The sequence below is a fragment of the Conger conger genome, chromosome 15 (genome assembly GCF_963514075.1).
Source record: "Conger conger chromosome 15, fConCon1.1, whole genome shotgun sequence".
NCBI lineage: Eukaryota > Metazoa > Chordata > Actinopteri > Anguilliformes > Congridae > Conger > Conger conger.
In genome coordinates this window covers 13937886-13956909 of record NC_083774.1, presented here as the reverse complement: position 1 = coordinate 13956909, position 19024 = coordinate 13937886, and the positions used below count along the sequence as shown (strand labels likewise).

At 42.5% G+C, this 19024-nt stretch overlaps 1 protein-coding gene across 1 annotated transcript in view; it reads left to right on the top strand.

Annotated features, from left to right (window-relative positions):
• cd276 (CD276 molecule) overlaps positions 1-19024 on the top strand; it is a 59587-nt gene that overhangs the window by 34260 nt on the left and 6303 nt on the right. Inside the window, exons 5-7 of the mRNA XM_061222190.1 lie at positions 2732-2863; positions 8237-8275; positions 15341-15374. Coding sequence (XP_061078174.1) covers positions 2732-2863; positions 8237-8275; positions 15341-15363 — 194 coding nt within the window. The 3' untranslated portion in view covers positions 15364-15374. The remainder of the gene's footprint in view (positions 1-2731; positions 2864-8236; positions 8276-15340; positions 15375-19024) is intronic.

Genomic DNA, 19024 nt, shown 5'->3' with positions numbered 1-19024 from the left:
TGGGTGGGGGGGGTAGGGGGGCTCTAAGAAAAACACTAGGGGAGGGTATGAGGAGGGAACCATTAGAGACAAATCTATTCTTGAAAAAAAAGAAAAGAAAATCACATCATCAAACAAGAGAAAAAGAAAAATATGATCTTGCTTTCCTCCGGGGTCTTAGTGAAGAAATGACAGCTGGCAGTAGCATTTGTCTTTATCAACCTATCCCATAGGAGGAGGGAGAGAGAGAAATAGAGCGAGAGAGAGAGAGGGAGCAGCAACACCACGAATAATGATCATAGTAATAATAATAATAATAATAATAATAAGCCTATTATCATTATCATTATTATTATATTAGTAGTGTTGTTTCCATTTGTATTATACAGTACTGTGCAGAAGTCTTAGGTACCCTAGAAGTTATTATATATAGGTTTATTTTCTTGTGTGTTAGTATAAAAGAACACATTTGAGATTTCCAAATATTCATTTTCAGAGACATTTGTGATGTATTTAGTTTAAAAAAGTAACATATTACTGTAAGCAATTGACTACTTTTTACATAACAACTTGATCAAGGCTGTCTGAGATCGGAAGCAAGGAGCCAACCGAAGTCTGTAGAAGAACTATGGCAAATTCTCCAACATGCTTAGAACAACCTCCCTGCTGATTGTCTTATAGAACTGCAGGACAGTGTTGGCTATCTCAGAGAAGTGATGCAGTTTTAATGATGCAGGGTGGTCACAAAAAATATTGATTTGATTCAACTATTCTGCCAAATTACTAAAATGTAATGTAAAATGTATAGTCCGTTTATTTAGGACCTTTCATTGAATTATTTTTTAAAGAATCTTGTCTGTACAGAATGTTATACAGATGCCTAAGACTTTTGCACAGTACTGTATCGATATGTATTAGAGTACAGTTTCAAAGAGCTGTTTGCTAAACGGCTTTTCATTGCTCATTATGTAGAACACGTGTTGAAGAGCGCTCCTACTGAATGAACCCAGATTGTGGAGTGACAGCTGTGTCACCTGAACAGAAATACTAACCATGGCGAGGGCAGAACAAAGTCTGTCAGACTGACATGGCAGTGTTGGACACGGTGAAGGATGAATGTGAATTAGCCGTAAGAGATACGCGAGATTGAATAACAATGACCTTATGCTAACAACCATCACATTCCAAAAGGGTGACACCATAGGTCATTTGTGACAGACGCATTTCTGCATAGTTTAAAAAATATATATTTCCCCGACTGAAATCATACAGCTGCACTGTAGAGGGCTACACGTTTATATAAAGTAGAATGTCCTTTTATCCTTAATACATTTTCCTGGAGCGACTTGACAGGAGTTCTGTTTAATGGCAGATTATTTGGGGAATGGGGTTCATGATTGAACATTGCCACGTTCTCACTTGAAGCTGCAGAAACTCACAGTACAGTATTGAACAGTATAAAAAGATTATATACAGAATACAAGGACTCTAGCTCTGACAAGGGCACCTCTGTGATAGGATGAAAATCAATCTGAAATACAGGTTGGCACTCTGCTGTTGATGAGAACCTCCGTGGAGTGTTTTGTGGAATCGGCAGGGCTCATTGTTTGCCTTCTTGAGTCATATCTGCCAGAATTTCCATCCAACCTCAACGTCCCCCCGCACAGTCGTCTCCGTATTCCAGTCCACAAAGCACTGCTGTCTACCTTTTTTGAAAGGGAAAAAAAAGCATTGTATTTCCTACAAATAATAAGACCCCCCCAAGCTTGGCCCCATCCAGCCAAAAAAATATATGGTTTCATCCTCCCAAGAGCTTGTGGCAAGTTGCTACTGATGCCCTGTCATTTTTCCCAAAACAAGTCCATATTACACTTCTTTTTTCAATTATGTTCCCAAAATGGGTTGTGTGATGGAGGCCTGTTTGTGGCAGCCTTGCAGCTATTTAGTGGGTGTGTACGCAGTTTTACTGTTACTTCACAGCGCCTAGGGGAAATCTGGAGGAGCTGGCAGTGTCTCTGTCTCGCCTTACCAGTTTGCTTTGCTGGTTTAATTCTGCCAAACTGTTGACAGCCTCCGGGCCTAATTGTTTCTCGAGTGAAATATGGCCCCGCAACATGATAGTCTGTTATCTTTTTTGTAAAGTAAAAAAAATCGCTTTATTTTTTTCCATAGCCCAAGAAAGTTTCGCCGGTGTTGTTTTGATGCAATTGGCAGTGTGATATTCACAACACTGGAAGACTTCTTCAATAAGTACTGAAGGGGCCATTGAGGACATAAAGTCACTGACTCATTACAGAGATGAGGGGTTAAGACAGCTCAGCTTTCATAGGGTGACAGAAAATATTAAGGCGGGTTAAGAGAGATGATGTGATGTGTGTATGACAAATGATTGGTTAGCTATATTGTATAAAGACTAGGATACTTCCTACTGTTACTTTGGAATTCTCTGGTCTCTTGAAGCTTCTTGCACAGGGCACACAGATTCCCCAGATTAATCTTTTTAAGTTTTATTTTAAACTAAAGATTTGTAGTTTGAACAACTACTGAGTGCTTCTTCAACATCATTGCTGCCAATACAACTTCACCCACCTAAAAGGGACGAGGAGGAATATTTCCGCAACGGAAGCAAGATTATGATGATGATGATAATGATGATGGATAGATGATGAATGATGAATGATGATGATGGATGATGAAGAGTATCACAAGCTCCCTTGACTAACGTTGTTTTGCTCGGTTCTCTGCCTGGCAGCTCAGAGTGCGGGATTCCCCCCGGTGGCCCTGTGGGTGACCGTGGGCCTGGCCGTGTGTCTGGTGGGCCTGCTCATCGCCCTGGCTGTCGTCTGCCACCGAAAGATCAAGGAGAGCGAGGAAGCAGAAGCGGGTGAGTCCCCTCGTGACGTCACAAGGTCCGCCGTGTGACAATCACTCAAAGAAAGACCAAACGAAATACAAAGTTTGTTTGTATTCCAATGACCTCATTACTGTATGGCAACTGGAGCAAAGTTTTTCATTTTTAGGAAGTAGTCATGCCTCAAATTTATCTGTGGCCAGGATGACAGATGAATCTTCTTGGAAGATTTTCTGTGGAAATTCCTTGTAGGCTTATTGGTTAAAAAATACCTGTCATTTTTTTTTCTATTTGGAGAACAATATGGGTAAAGCATTGAGGGAACAGAGGGAAAGAGGCCAAACTTTTTACTGCTGGGATCCATTCTCTCAGGCCTATTAACCTGCCATGATCGATTAGGAGGACAAATTGAACTGGACATACAGAGGGGCAATAGTTAAAGTCGGACCATCTTTAATTGCCAGAGGACTACTGACATAAATTGACATAAATAGCAAGCATGGAGGTTCACCTTGACCCTTGGCAGACCTGCTGAAATTCTGCCCATCGGTGGGTCCTACATCTCTGATCTTTATAGCGCATTTTGTTCTGCGTTGTCCTTTTGGTAACTGCCCGGGGGAAGGCCTCCCCTGTGGCACTTGTCCCCTTGATAATGATGTAAAATTCCCTCTCTGAGTGGCGAGTCCCCACGAGGCATCCGCTCTGTCACTGCACATCGTCTCAGGAACGTCCCTGCGGCCGGACGTACCACCGAGCTCCCACTGACGCCCACCTCCCGAAACCCCCCGCCCCCCGTGTCCAGCTCCCTCTCCGCGTCCCGCTGAACCCGTTCTCTCCGCTGCGACACGAACGAGGCCTCCCACGACTGGGCCGCTTGATAAAAAACACAAACAAAGGTATAACCGTGCAGCCATTTTGTTATAACGTGATGGCTTCTGATATGAACTCACCGCGGGTTGACAGAGAAAAGAAGCGGGAGCCGTAAGTAATGGATGATGCCCCGTTCGGCTGTTTGACCCAATCGGAGGCCGGCGCGTGTGCGATTCGTCAAGTATTATCCCATAAACTGGCAGCCGACAGGGCTGTAATGGAAAGCCGTGACGTAGACACACGAGTCGTGCGACGCTCTCTGCGTGTGAGGTCCAGTTACCTCTGGCGGGATGCTAACAGATGGAGAATGTGTCTGTGGAGCGCTGTACCCAGGCTGTGTGCTTCTGGGGGTTTGGTTTTGCTGCAGGAAGTTCATTTAGCGAGGTCTGATAATTAACCGATTATCAAACTAGGTGGATATTGAGCGGGCACCAGTATCCTAGTAGTAATGAGATCAGCTCAGCGCGGAGAAATTTAAATAAAAGTCACATTCTAACTGCCGTAAGCCCCGCGGTTTACGGAGTGAAATGTGAAACTGACAGAAATTCTTAGAAGTGTAAATAGATTATATGGACATGTGTAAGAGTAAATGGAATGAAATGCGGGGCTATCCTCGGATGTTAATGCTATATCTCAGACGCCTTCTCCTCACCGGTCCAGTATTGGACACCCATCAGTTCCATTCCCCCCGCAGTGAAACTCATTTCCTTTTCTCCCTGTGTTACTCCACCCACAGAGAAATGGACTCCCTTCCCTGCATGCATGGCTGTGCCTTCAGTGAAATTATCCTGTGTCCTGTATTACTCCACCCACTAAAGTGCGCTTCTCAACATGCCTTATTCTGCTCATGACTAGAACGTTCCATTTGAATGCGATGTTTCTTTTGTATTGGCAAATGGTGACAAACAAGACATCAGCTCACATACACACATGCAGACAGACTGCAGGAAACCATGGTCATCATGCATCATCAACCGGAATAAAAACACACAAAACAATAGCACCTTTCCAATGTAAGACGTAATAAAACTCAGCTGTGAGATCAGGAAATTTCAGAAGCTGGACAGGAACCTTACTTTGGAACATTGCAAGAAAAATGCATACCTTGAATACATTTTTCATTTGGTTCATTCTCCATTTGCTGTTGTATTTTTCCCCCTCTTTCATTTAAAATGGGTTGGAGGGAAAATAGGGAGAACATGTATGAGGGTATGTTCAGCAATCCCATGGAATTCAACTTCGCCATCCCGACCTTGATATGTTGGTATCCATGAATTACGGTGAACTTGAGCAGTACCGTCTGCCGTGCAGACCTGCACTTTGTAGAATGTTCTTTTTAAGAGTGTGATTTGCTGCTTTATTGGGCGTGCCTGGGAGCGTGTGTTCCTCGGCCGTAAGTTAACCCTTCTGGGACCAGATGTGGCCCCTGTGCTTCATACGGCTGTGAATTATGGAGCAGGCCAGCTGTGAGTGTGCCGCTGTAATTCGGACGGCAAAGCGTCAGATCTCGGCGTGATACACGGCACATACTTTTATTATGTTTATCTTCTTCCTCAAAGATCCCCGGGCTTTCAGAGCGAGATCCTCTGACCCCTTTGTGGGAATGAATACTGTTAATTTATTTATTTATTAGCGGCATCCTTGGTGCGATTGCAAAACAGACCAATCTCGCAGACGATGGAATTCAGTTCCCTCCCATACACGCCACAGAAAACTAAAAACCGCAGCGTAGCTCTTCATTTTTCTGTCATTTGAATTCTGGCTGAAAATGGGCTTCTCTGCTTTAAATGCAGTGGTGGAACTGTGTTCGGTGGCTATTTTAATAACCTGTCCATCACTTCCCTTAAAATTGACTGTATTATCTGTTCACAACCGAGTTGAATAGACCAGTCTGAGATAATATGAACAAAACAAAATGATGCACCAGGAGTTTTGCATTTCACTGTGGACCTCTCATGTGCCATTCACACTACAAACAAGTCTGTCTGGTGACAGTTTGAACCACAAATTACAATATGGCCTCCTAAATGGGTGTTTTGAAGGTTTTGCTTGAAAGTTCTTCATTAACATTTGTGTTTTCATTATACATTCGTGGTCATTTTGTATGACCACTAACCATGTAAACTATTTACAAATAAGTTCTTTTCGCGATTAGTTACATGATTTATTATGTATGTGTGACTAATTATAATTAGGATGTAGTATGAGTGAATCTCTGAATCTGACATGCAAGCCCTTTTCTCCTTGAGCTATAAAGCTGATGCAGAATCATTTTTTAACAGCTAGTTGCAACCGACTTCACTGCAGCCAGCTTGGACTTGTTTCAAGTGCTCTTGTGTGAAGAGAGTATCAGATAGCTATGTGTTCTCTGGCACTATTACCACATATAATTGCAGCTACAGTGCTTTCATGTCCGAAATAGATCTATCAACCCTTTATCACAATACGATTGAGTATCCTACAGCAAATCGTCCTTGCCCGAATGTGAAGTACACACATATCTTGGAGGTAGCGCATTCCGGATTTTTCTTTTTCATGTTGTGTGTGCACTAGTGTCCTTTCCTCTCTAAAACAGTCAACAATTCACTGCAGTGTGCATATGTTTGACATAACAGACGTCTTCAAATGAAAGGACACTTTGTCCTTTTGTCCATTTTTGGCTATTCCGGTGCTCTCCTGTACCGGAAGGCACTTCCTTGACTGCCAGAGGGTGTTCTGTTGAAATGAATAACATTACAATATGGGAGAAATACAGCAGCAGTCTGTCGTGGCATTTGTCGAGGCGTTTCTCATATCAGGCTCTTGATGCCAAGCTGATGTGCATTCTGCCATGATGAAATAACTTACCTAAATACAAATAATCACACCTTATTCAGTTTGGTCACAGTCAGCAGTTTTTCCCAGCTCAAATCTCTGCCTCCCATTTATGTTGCGTAACCACCTCAGTCTATACATCTCATTTCTGTGTGTGAAGATGACTTCATCCTGAATGAGTCAGTGGTATAAGAATCTGTCCGAAAAGCTTGTGAATCAACCTCATTACTTCCCCGTCAATGTCTCTGCCTGACAATGTCTCTCTTCCTTCCTACTTTGGTTTGAGCACAGCTTTAATTCTCAGAGCGTTGCATTCATTAATCTTTGAAGAGAAGCCTAGAGCTACAGTGCTGGTTGGGGATGACCAAAAATAAAGTTAACTGCCTTTTTTCAATCGTCACCTGAGGAGATTACAGGGGGAGGTGAGAGCCAGGGAGATGAGCTCGGAAAATGAGGAAAGGAGATGTAGCAAACAAGTCCGACCATATCTTCCTGTGTCCTGTTGCAGCAGCAACGTTGTTTAGATAAAACTCAGAATTGGGTCTTACTGCAGCTTACTGCAGCTTATTACATCACGGCATTAGCTTTCAGATTAAGTCCTTGGTTTCAGTTCATTACCCCTCTCATATACATTAAATAAAAGTCCCATGTATGATTCTATGGGGGTAGATGGAAATAGTGAGGTGCGTTAAGAAACAATATAAGCTAAAGGCAGACTTGAAAGCTCAAATGAATTGCACTAAGAAAACAACGGCACAAAATATGAACGATGGATAGATCGGAACACCCAGAAGTCTGAGAGTTGGCGAATGGAACGTTCTAGCTATTTCTTACATGCCCACTTCTCTGAAAAGCCACACTTGAAACATGTTTATGTTTGTATTGGCGGCTTTGTCTGGGACTTTCGGTTTTGCACTCCCACACCTGTCAATCACATCTCTAAACACCATGAAAATAGATGTGGAAAAATATTTTCTGCCTTTTAGCAGTGGTGTCCTATCGATTTTCGTCTCAGCATGCCTGGACTGGCAGACATCAACAAAAGGAGTTGTAAGGTCACTTGGAAATTTAGTGAGAAGTCTAAGGCCATGCTATTCACGCTGTGAATGCTGCATGAAAAAGAGGCTTCGCCGCTGAGCCTTTTTTCATCCTGCTTTTAGGCTCCTGATTGGAGTCCGTCGGCAGGGTCATTTCTGTCCTGCTGCTGTGGTCAGCATTCAGAAACAGGGTGCAGGAACACAGTGTGCAGAAACGCAGGGTGCAGAACCACAACCTGCAGAAACAGTGTGCAGAACCATAGCCTGCAGAAACACAGTGTGCAGAACCACAAACTGCAGAAACACAGGGTGCAGAAACACAGTGTGCAGAAACACAGGGTGCAGAAACACAGCATAACACCCTTGGCCCTGATGTTGTAACCCATTCAGTCCTGCTCTACCTCCTGCATTTTTTGCGTTAGTGTGGAATGAGACAGCATGATGGTGGCACACTGAAGGAGGTGTCTCCAGAAAGCCGTGTGTGGTAATGTCATCATCGTCCTGGCGCTTTGCGAGGCAGATGTGGCCTAGCGCCACTTGATCCCTTAAGCCTGGGTCTGGAGGGACGAGCCCATAGTGTCCTTTAATGAACTGTCCACTGCCAGGCCATTCTTCACCTGCTGTGGTGCCTGGTGATTCTGCTATGGTGTCTCACTCCTTTTCTATGTCTCCTGTCTTCTTGCAGCTGAAGGCAAAGAAGATGAAGAGGAGGAGTCAAAGACAGGTCAGTCCCAATGCTGTTGTTCGCTTGTTTTCTTTTTATTTAATCGATTGTTTTCATTTTTCTTTCAGTCGCTGGCTTACATCTTCAGGACATAAGTGTGTGTTGTTACTGAGTCAGTCCCCATGGTACATGACTCTGAATTAATGCTTTGCATGAATTTAATCAAAAGCAAACCGAGAAGATTTCCACCTCAGTCAAGGCCATATGTAGCTACCTGTGAACCTGGATTTATGTTATTAAAGGATTAACTTGACGTCACTGTTGGTCAGATTTGCTTACTAAGGTTTCTCCGCGAATCGGAGTATCAGTGCCAAGCGATTTTAATGAGCGGAAAGTTAAGCGGGGTTCCTGGAACACGAGTCGACGGTAATACACGGCTCACAAATGTGTTAGCATCTCCCCACCGCCCAGAGGTACTGCGGGGGTCAGGCGTCTGGGTCCAGCGCAGGAGCTGAAGGGGTGAGGCGGAGCTGGTAACACGGCTGTTAATACGCTGCTACATCCAGGAGTCGGTTAGCATCCAGAGGTTCGTGCCCCCCCCCCCCCGGGCCGGTCTCGGCCGTGCGGGGAGAGTGACAGGGGAACGGCACGGCGCAGTTTGCCGGCGCTCAGAGAGGCCTCTTTAAGCACTCCAGACAGCGGCTTTGTTTTGCCATCTGGCTCCAATTGTGCTTACAAAAGAGGAGGCTCCCGCTCGAAAACAATGGAGGTGAAATGAACTCCACTTCAATCAATCCGGCGTGACAGGGGGGAAGATGCGTTTGGGCGCTATCTTAATGAGCTGGCTGGGGATGCTCAGGTCTCCCTCTTGAAAGCAGGGCTGATTGTCACAATGCTCCGTGATAACTCGGAGAACCGGGCTCATGAATTTAGAAGTGCTGTGTTTTTCTATTCTATGGCCTATTCATCTGGCAGTCGGCGGAGTTATGAGAGCCCAGTTCTGTAAACAAGATTCCTGAAATCAGTCAGTTGCAGCTGTCAGAACCAACCAATCCCCAGGCAACCTCCGCCCCCCCCCAGAAGTCTCAGGCCTATCTCCTCTGGATAGAGTTCTGCTATTGGATGATTGAGAGCTGGTTGAAGCTGAATATTTTGCACCCTGGTTTACTGCACACTCATGTGGGTCCCAAAGTGGGGATGTGACCTAGCAACGCTAGCAATGGACACCATGACCCAGATCTTTCACGAGCCAAGAAGATGAACGCTTCCAAAGAAAGAGGAGTGAGAGCCATAGTATTTTTTGTCTATTGGCACATGAAGCCCAGTCCGTTCTTGCTTTGAAGCAAGCCCTTTGCAAGTGGGGTAGTGAGCCCTTGTGGTTGGGTTCCTATTTTAGGGACTGATGGCATTTAGTGAATGAATATCTCTGGCATTTCAAGGCCAGTGTAGCAGAATGGGGAGGAGCTGCAAGGGTTGTGTTGTAGTACATTATATCCATGTCATCCAGCGCTGTTACTCCTGTCAAATTGTATAAATCACTATTTTCCAGGCACCGTCTCTCCTTGAGTGCTTTGTTGCCCTTCTCTGGACTGAGTCATTCAACTTCACGAATGCGTCGTATGGCATTTACATGACCATATCATTTATTCAGAATGCAATCAGGCACTACCTGCTGTTCGCTTCCAAGTCTGGCCACCTGTTAATGTATTTCTTCTGTTCATTTCTAATTCGCTAGCATTGGCCTAGCTGCCAGAAGCAGTAGACCCCCGTTTTTCAAATTGTACTGGAATACATTGCATAAAGCCTCTCCAAATTAATTTTCATGTTGTTTGTAGATGTCACAATAGTGTGTAATGCAAGAAGCGGGTGTTTAAAATGATGTTATTCAAGATAAACATTCATATTGTGAAAGCATCTGGGTCTCATTTCACAAACGATGTGTGACTATTTTTCGCTCTCAAATCACATATTATTGTCAAAAACGTGGTTCAAAAATGTTCTTGCTCGCAATTCAGAAATAAATCTGCTACCATATCAGGGTTATCACAAACGCGTCTTCCTCTTGCAGCTGGCATTCCTGTTCTTAATACAGAGTAGGAGAAGTGGAGCTAAATGTCTTATTCTTCACCTTTGATGAGTGTTATTCTTTTTCTTCATCTTTTTATGTGTCAGTAAGAGCACACTTAGCTCAGTGCATTATGACACAGTAATTGCTGTGCTCATCTTTAATGTATCGGGAGCTAGGATTCAGCACCCACATCCAGATACTACTTTGTATGATTTATTTTAACATCTATTAATGAGGCAGATCAACCAATAACTGAATCTTCTTTTGCAGTGAGAGGATTTGGGGATTCAGATTGGATAGGGAATGCAGGGGATAGCCAATCAGATGTCAGAGTGATTAGTCGGTCAGATGTATTGCCAGGCCAGGACAGTTCTTAAATGTTGTCTAGCCATGGCAGTTCTTGAATTTGGAGGGTACAACACTCCTACACTTTCCCAACAGCTTGCGGGATGTTTAATGACCATATCGAATCAGGATGTCGGTTTAATGTCTCCTCTGAAGGATGGCACCTTCTAGAGCACAGTGTTCCCATCTCCGTGTCGTGGTTTTGGATTTAATTTTGGTCCAGAGAGACAAGTGGCCCCTGCTGTACCAGTACAATTTTCCTCACAGGAACTTCGCTTTCCCAGTTCTCACATCCTATTACCAACTAAATTCAAATCCGCTTCCTCTCAGCAGTTTGCCATGAGAAGGGTCCAGGGTGGAGTGGCTGATGGTTGCAATAAATTGAGCACAATGGCAGTTTACCCTTATTATGTACTATAAACCTCGTGCCACACAGTGGAAGCACCATGCCTTTTCCTTTGAAATGTTTACTGATATGGAGACATTATTGACATTTTTCACAGCATAGGTTATTAGCACCTTTTCTCCGTGATCAGAATGTTTTGCATGATCGAAATGTCAACAAGCCCAGGTGTTGGCACGGAAACAAGCCATTACATTACAGGCCGTCTGTGAAATGCTCTAAAAAGACGGATCTCCCTTGCATAACAAAAAATACATTTTCCCATTCTTGATTTGCCATACAGTATTTTGTCACAATGCCAGACTGCTGTGCTGGTGATATTGTCAGCCTTTCATTGCACAGGCCTATGATAACCAGTCATAACATTGGCTTATTTGTCAAATAACAAACTGTTACTTGGAATGTACAATATGTGTAATTTACATTGAGAAGTGTATTGAATAATATATAGAAATATAATACCTTATAGAGCAGGTCTTTGTTGTCGTCTATAGAAATGACGATATATAGGCATGCATTTTTTATATTAGAATATATTACAGTATATTTTAAATGTATGGCAGTCGATCGTTTTTCTTAGTGACTTGCGGATACTGGCACACGCTGTGCATTTTTTATTTATGTGTAAGTATTTGCTGAATAAATTCTGGTTAGATTAATACTGCGCACAAGGTTGCAGTAGCATTGTTGATTTTGGGAATCTGAATGTCTGACACACTGGTGTCCAGTCCGGCTTCTACAGCCCTACTCCATTGTTTTTTTGTTTGTTTGTCATTAAACTGCATCTGGTTTTTAGATGTATTGCCAAATAACTTCCCAAATATGAGACAACATTTTAAAATGTTCTTGTTCTCTAAAAGGTTTAAGAGTACAGCAAGCTCATTCCTGCTGTGAAGAAATATACACCCAGTGAGCACTTGATTAGGTAGACCTATACACTAGCTTGTTAATGCAAATATTTCAGGTAATGTGGCAGTAGCTAAATGCGTAAAACCATGCAGATGTAGTCAAGAGGTTCAACTTTTTTTAAGACCAAATTTCTGAATGGGGGAAGAAATGTGACTTTGACCGTGGAATGATTGTTGGTGCCAGACAGGGTGGTTTGAGTATCTCAGAAACTGCTGATCTTCTGCAGGCAGAAATGCCATGTTAATGAGAGAGGTGAGAGGAGAAGGGCCAGACTGGTCAAAGCTGACAGCAAGGTGACAGTAATGCAAATAAGCACACATTACAACAGTGGTATGCGGAAGAGCATCTCTGAACACACAACACGTCAAACCTCTAAGTGGATAGGCTATATCAGCAGAAGACTTAAGTCTAAAAATTAATTAAATAAAAATTCCTAATAAAGTGCTCACTGAGTGTATGTGAACCATACATTTAAATAATTAATATAAGAGTAGCCAATGTGATGATAAGTCTGAATTAAGTCTTAGGACAACAAACTTTTCCTGCTCCATGGTGACGGGCTTTAGTATCGCATAAAAATATCTTTAAGCATATTGGGGTTTTCCAAATGATGCACCCACAGCAGAAGAACAAAATCCCTCTGGATGAATCTCAGATGCCCTCCTGCGTTTCAGAGCCGTGTCCTCCCTCACAGTGACATCATCAATCAAACTAATAGGGCTGTGGAACGTGCCCTGGTCTGGCCTACTTGGGTTACTTGGCACTCGCCAGCTCCTGTTTATTTTTAATCACCCTGTTCTCTTTGAAGTTCAAATTAAGCCCGCAGTTTGTGCGCTGTCCTTGCTGCTCGACATGTGTGATTAATAGACGCCGGGATCCTTGAACGCCTTTTGCCACAGACCCCGGTATATACACAGAAGAAAAATACAGACTCTAAATAAAACCCCTGGGGACGAAACGATGACCTTTCCGCATTTGCGCTAAGCTCTCTGTACATTCTCTAGGAGTTATTTCAGATGGATTGACCCATCTCCTAACAATGTGTATTCTTAGACAAAGCTAATTTGGTGCTGTGATGTACTCTTTTGTTTACAGGAACTTTGGTATATATTTTTTTATATATCTGAGCATCTATGAAATAAATTATATGAAATAAAATAAAAATAATTCTGTGCCCAAGGCTGCAAAGGCAGATTTCCGGTTGGGAATTTCAATGTCTGCCACACTGGAGTTGAGTAGCTTCAAATGCTACTGGATTGCTTTTGCAGAAGTGTGTTGTAGAAGTGTGTTGGTGCAGGTCCTGAAACCAGAGACCCTTGAGTGAGTGAGGGTGTTTCTGCCTTCTCCCACCTCCATAAACACCATGCAAGTGCACTTAGTACTTTTGATCGTCTCCCCACAGAGTAATAGTTTTTATGTGATTTTCAAAGAGTGCTGACAAATTAAAATGCTTTTGACCATGGAAATACGAGGGCTGTCGGCACATCATCCGGCTTTTCTATCTAACCCCGTTGCCTCTGTTCTGACCGCATGGTGCTGCTTTTGTGTTGGTTTTCCTTGGACGTTTTCAGCTCCCCTGGAAGGCTTTCTTCCAGCTTTGAGTAGAGAGAACTCACAAGCAAAATCACAGAAATCCTTTGGGGAGTGTTGTGCAATCAAATGTAAATGTAAACTCTCAGTTCGCATTTGTGCATTGATGGATTGTCTTCATTGCATTATTTAATTTTCATTCATTTTGGCTTGTTTGTATAACTCTTGGAGATGTGGAGAGTCTTTTAAAGGAAGTTCCTCTAACCCTCAAATGTGTATTGGTTGGCCTTCATCTACCTGTTACCTGTTACCAAATACCAAATGTTATCAATTTGTGTGTAATTCTAGGAGCTCAGGTCATCTGTGGTATGAAGCCTGTGTCTTTGTACAAATGCATTTCTGAATGAAATCCAATCCGGTAGAGGAACTCACACGAGACATTTTCAAATGCTATAACAATGGCGGAAATCGCAACGTAGAGTTCGTTAGCCTTGGAGGTAAAACATTTCGGAAGGTTTTAATGTTAATGTAATGTTAATATATTTAGACAAATTGAAGAATTAACTCATAAAAAGGAACAAACCAGGGGACATACTGCATGTATAGTTGCTTTGCTTTTCTTGTGCTGGGATATGCAGCTGCCTGCTTGTGATTCGATGTGGACATCATCCGCCCCCCCCCATATGACTGGGGGCAGCTCATGGCATGTGATGGGGGCCCCGGCAGCTCAGGGCCCCCACGGGGAAACAGATCTGTCTCGCTTCCTTGGCTTGGCCTGCTTCTCTCCTCGGGTTCCTGGAGCCCAGCTTCACACCAGCACTCAGCGACAGTCTGTAATTGAATAAACTACTGTGCTCTTCACTTCCTGTTCTCCATGGAAATGTTGTGGAGTATGGAAGCAGAGACGGAGCGATAGTTTAATTGAAAATTAATGAATTGATTCATTAAGATCAATTACGTGTGTCTAACGGGTGTGGCCGAGTTTATTTTGCTTTAACGTCTTCTGAAAACAGTGGTCCGTGACTTTCATGTGGGGATACTCCACGGTATCTCCCTGAAGATGATGATAATGTTGATGATCTCAGTTGTGAAGGACTGTGTGGGCTCGTATGCAGCTTAGACACGTGGTCTTGTTTGCTAACTGGAAGGTTAATTTTCTTAATTGATTCTTAATTGACAATGTGTGTTAACATGTAGACAATCACGTGGTTAAAAATAACCTTTTATTTTTAATCCTTACTAATTCAGGAAGTGGTCTAATAGTAAGTGCTTACTAGGAGTCTTTCTCTGTCTCTCTCCCACCAGACTTTGACCTTAATGTCTCTGCTTCTTCTGGAAGGGGGTAGCTAGCACATTCTGGTCTTACAGCAAGGTCAACAAGGAGTGGTTCCCATACTGGGAGTTGAACCTGGGCCGCCTGGGTGAATTATTTTCTCCGAACACTAACATTGGTTGGTCTCTTTGACTTCACTTTCCTCGATGAATCTGCGGTTGGCTGCAGGATGGCTTAAGCTGCTGTGGCCCTACTGAAGTGTGTGTGTACGGTCTCCATAATTCGAAAGCGTGTCGGCTAATTTGCTGTAGCATTGCCTGGAGAGGGGTGCTTCACTTGGTGGGGTATCCAGGTTTTATGCCTCTGGTCAAGTTGGCAACCACAATCTGCCTGCACATTCTACACATGAAGTGTCCTCCTCAAATAATGGGGAATTTGAATAGCAGAGTGCACAAGCTTTGAGTGTTTTGATGAGCATGAATACACCAAAATTGGGCATTGTGTATTTGGGATGGATGTGAATACAAATGAAGAGTCTCATATGCATCATCATAATTGGAGCAAGCCTTGACTGAAAGTCTCTTCTGTGTTTTGCAGCCATGACACCACTGAAGAGCTAAGGGCTACACAGGTAAGCTCTGTTTTAATTGTAATTCCGTTTTTTTCCTAAAGCCTCTTTTCATTGATTTTCTTGTTTTGCTACTACCTCCTCTGTACTGTGATTGCTTTCATATTCTCAGGACAGGATTTGTATGAAAACCACAGGGTGCTTTGTTGCCGTGACAAGCAATTCTTTTTTTCTTTCGTGAGACCATGCTCAAATATCTTTTTAAATGCAGATGTAAGACAATTCGCTTAGGGCTGGCGAATCCAGCCAAAACTAACGGACAGTGGCCCAGTTCTCAGGCGAGAATGAAACACTATCCTCTCGGTTGGTCAAATACGGTGTCAGTGGAACAGCAATTCTGGCTCCACCTTTGTTCTCTCACCCCAGTCGTATATGAGTCTGTTTGCTTGATAGAACTCTCATAATTTAAAAACCCAGCCCAGGTATGGCAAAGAGGAGAACATTCATCACTGCAAGTCTTTGTTGTTGTCTACAGGAATGTACATTATTTCCAGATTAACTATTACTATTCTGCACCATTGCTGCCCGCACCTCTTGGTATATTGATATCATAAATATGTATGGGAAAACCTATAAGGATTTTGTTTTGGGGGAGAAAATATATTGTTGCCTTTATTTATCTCATATGCAAATTTTAATTCAGTACACATAGCAGACTTCTTTCTCGTTGCTGAATGGAATAGCAGTCATTAATCTATGAAGAAAAAGACAGAGTGATGCAAATAAAGCTGAACACCATAAATTGCCTTCATAACGTACATTTTAATATAGCCTATTTGTTATCTTTTCTCATTTATCATAACAATAGATATTGCCTGGTAAAGAGTTTCATATTCTGAGTCATTCTGATGAAAGAGCCCTCAATCAGATGAAAGGGCTCTCAGTAAATTGGATCTTAATATAATATTCTGGGATTAAATAACAGAAACAACTCACATAATGAAGCGTTGGGTTTTGAAACCCAGCGAAGCTTTGTAAGTCTATGCTCTCTACCCCTCAGACCTGTTTAACAAGCACTCTCGCAGAGCCAGTATAAGGTGTGGTTTTCATAGGACAGGAAAACCGCAACAGCTGCAAGTTTATTTATTGTCATTTTGTTTTCATGGAAATAGTGTGATGGCAAAGTAAAAATGGCGGACTAGAAACATAGAACTTCACACAATCTCAGAAATAAAGGTTTGAAAAGTGCGGGGTGGTACCCTGTAGGTACATAAAATTATATATCATTATATCATTAATATCATTATCATAACAGCAATATATCATTAATTGGCACCTTTTCTGCTTGGAAAACTTATCACGTATACCCAAAGAGAAGATGACTGTACCTTCAGGGTACATTTAGGAAATTTCATCCTTGAAGAACAAAAATAATGAAGGTACCTCCACTGTCACTTTCATTGGGAGAGTGTAGTCCTGTTTTTGTGGAGATACGGTGGTTTCACTCTGATTCTGATTCCAGTTTATGGGGCTGTGTTTGTTCTGGGGAGGTGCACTCAGAAACCATCCCAGGCTACAGACTCTGCAGCAAGGGTGGCAGTCACTGTCCGTGACAGAAGCACCTCTCCTCCATGAGGCTGGTACTGTGAAATAGTAGGCGGCCTGTAGCGTAGTTAAGGTACATGACTGGGACCCGCAAGCCGTTGGGCCCTTGAGCAAGGCCCTTAACCCTGCATTGCTCCAGGGGGGGATTGTCCCCTGCTTAGTCTAATCAACTGTACGTTGCTTGGGATAAGAGTGTCTGCCAAATGGCATTAATGTAATGTGATGTAATGTAATGTAAAAAATACAGTCACTGGCTCATGGATGCAGGTGTGAGTGGAGTGTACATGCTGACATAGGGCAGCTGTGGCTGAAAAGGGATGATTGTAATTGATGACTGCAAAAATAAAATGAAGTAAATAAAAAATAAGTAAGTTAGAGAAGCTGTTACAGTTGTTACAGTTTCCAGGCAACATTATACTAGTTAAGATATTAGCGATATGCCAATGATATGCGTATCACGGAACATTTCCCGAACGCTGGATGTAATGTTTTACAAAAAGCGGTGTTCGTAATTGAACACCTGGCATTTGCATTAATCAAATAAATATCCCTCAGCACTTTCATGGCAACGTATGTCAGCTGGTCCACATCAGGCTGGCAATTAACAATGTGGTGTGCTCGACAAATCTCAGGTGTCAGACAGCCAACATTTCAACTTAACAAAGGACCAAACACCGAATACTGGTCAACTGAATACTGGTGAAACCAGATGGCTGTACAACCTTATGCACATGCCTCATGCTGCTATAGTATATGTATTCAGTCATACTCTTGTATATCTGTATATAGGCAGCCTGTAGCGTTGGTTCGATCCCCGGCCTAGCCACAATAAGATTCACACAGCCGTTAGACCCTTCAGCAAGGCCCTTAACCTATGCGTTGCTCCAGGAGGATTGTCTCCTGCTTAGTCGACTGTAATCGACTGTATGTCGCTCTGGATATACAACGTATATACAGTACTCATATATACTGTACATACTCATGTACAGTATATCGATAGTGACGCTATAAAGCCACAAATTTGTCATTTTTTGGGATGCATGCAATACCGAGATGCATAATGTAATGCAAGTTGCCATACTCGATGTAGACGATAGTAGCACTCTATGAACGATAGCCGTTCGGTGTGGCTATGAATTTATTAGTCATTCCAGTGTCCTGACCTTCACTTAAAGTGCAAATGTTAGCAGATACGCTGTAATCTGTATTCCTCTGCCGAATCGCAGAAGAGCAATACTTTTAATATTTTTATGGTGGCCCATGTATTGATCACCTAATATGATGCAGCATATTTTATGGTATGCCCAGTGTCTGTGCCTCTAATTACCGCAAGTTCATCCTAAATTCATCCTTTAGTGTGCTTCCAAATGTGCAATTTCCAATTGTATGCCGTTTTAATAAATTAAATTTTTTGAATATCGGACATACAGTGTGTATACTGTATATACAATGTTCCGTTTCTACATTTTTTGCATGGAAGATTGAAGTTTTATTTCTCATTATATTTTATGTACATCAGTCTGTGATGGTTTTTTCACATTACGGGGCTTCATTTTTTACAGATTTTTTTATTTTTAACGAATCTAATAATACAGCGTCTGAAGAGCGATTAATTATCCATCTGTGCTTTGTATTTGTGTCTGAGAGTTCATATCTCTGAGGGCAATACTGCGAAGGCCACATTTATGAAAAATATTACAACTAAGCAGAAATAATAATAATAATAATATTTTTTTTTTAATGAATATATAAATAAATAACCAATCAGACCTTAAATGGGGAACTAAACCTCATTAGATCCACGGAGCCCTTGAGGCACCTGTCAATCATCGTGGAGGACACTTGCCTGCTTTCCCAGTGTGCGGTGACTTGACATGTAAATAACAGCTTTGTGCCGCACACACCGTTCACAAACCCGTGAAGACTGGAGATGTAATTTAATTATGTTTCAGGGATGGGGAATTATGAAGATCATACCGCATGAGGGGGGGGATATATCATGCGTAAATAATACAACAAAGAAAGATATGAGTGTAAATAATATGTACTTGGACAACAGGGGCACCCAGAGTAACGCTTCTGAAGAAGTAGATTGTGCAGTGTGTTGG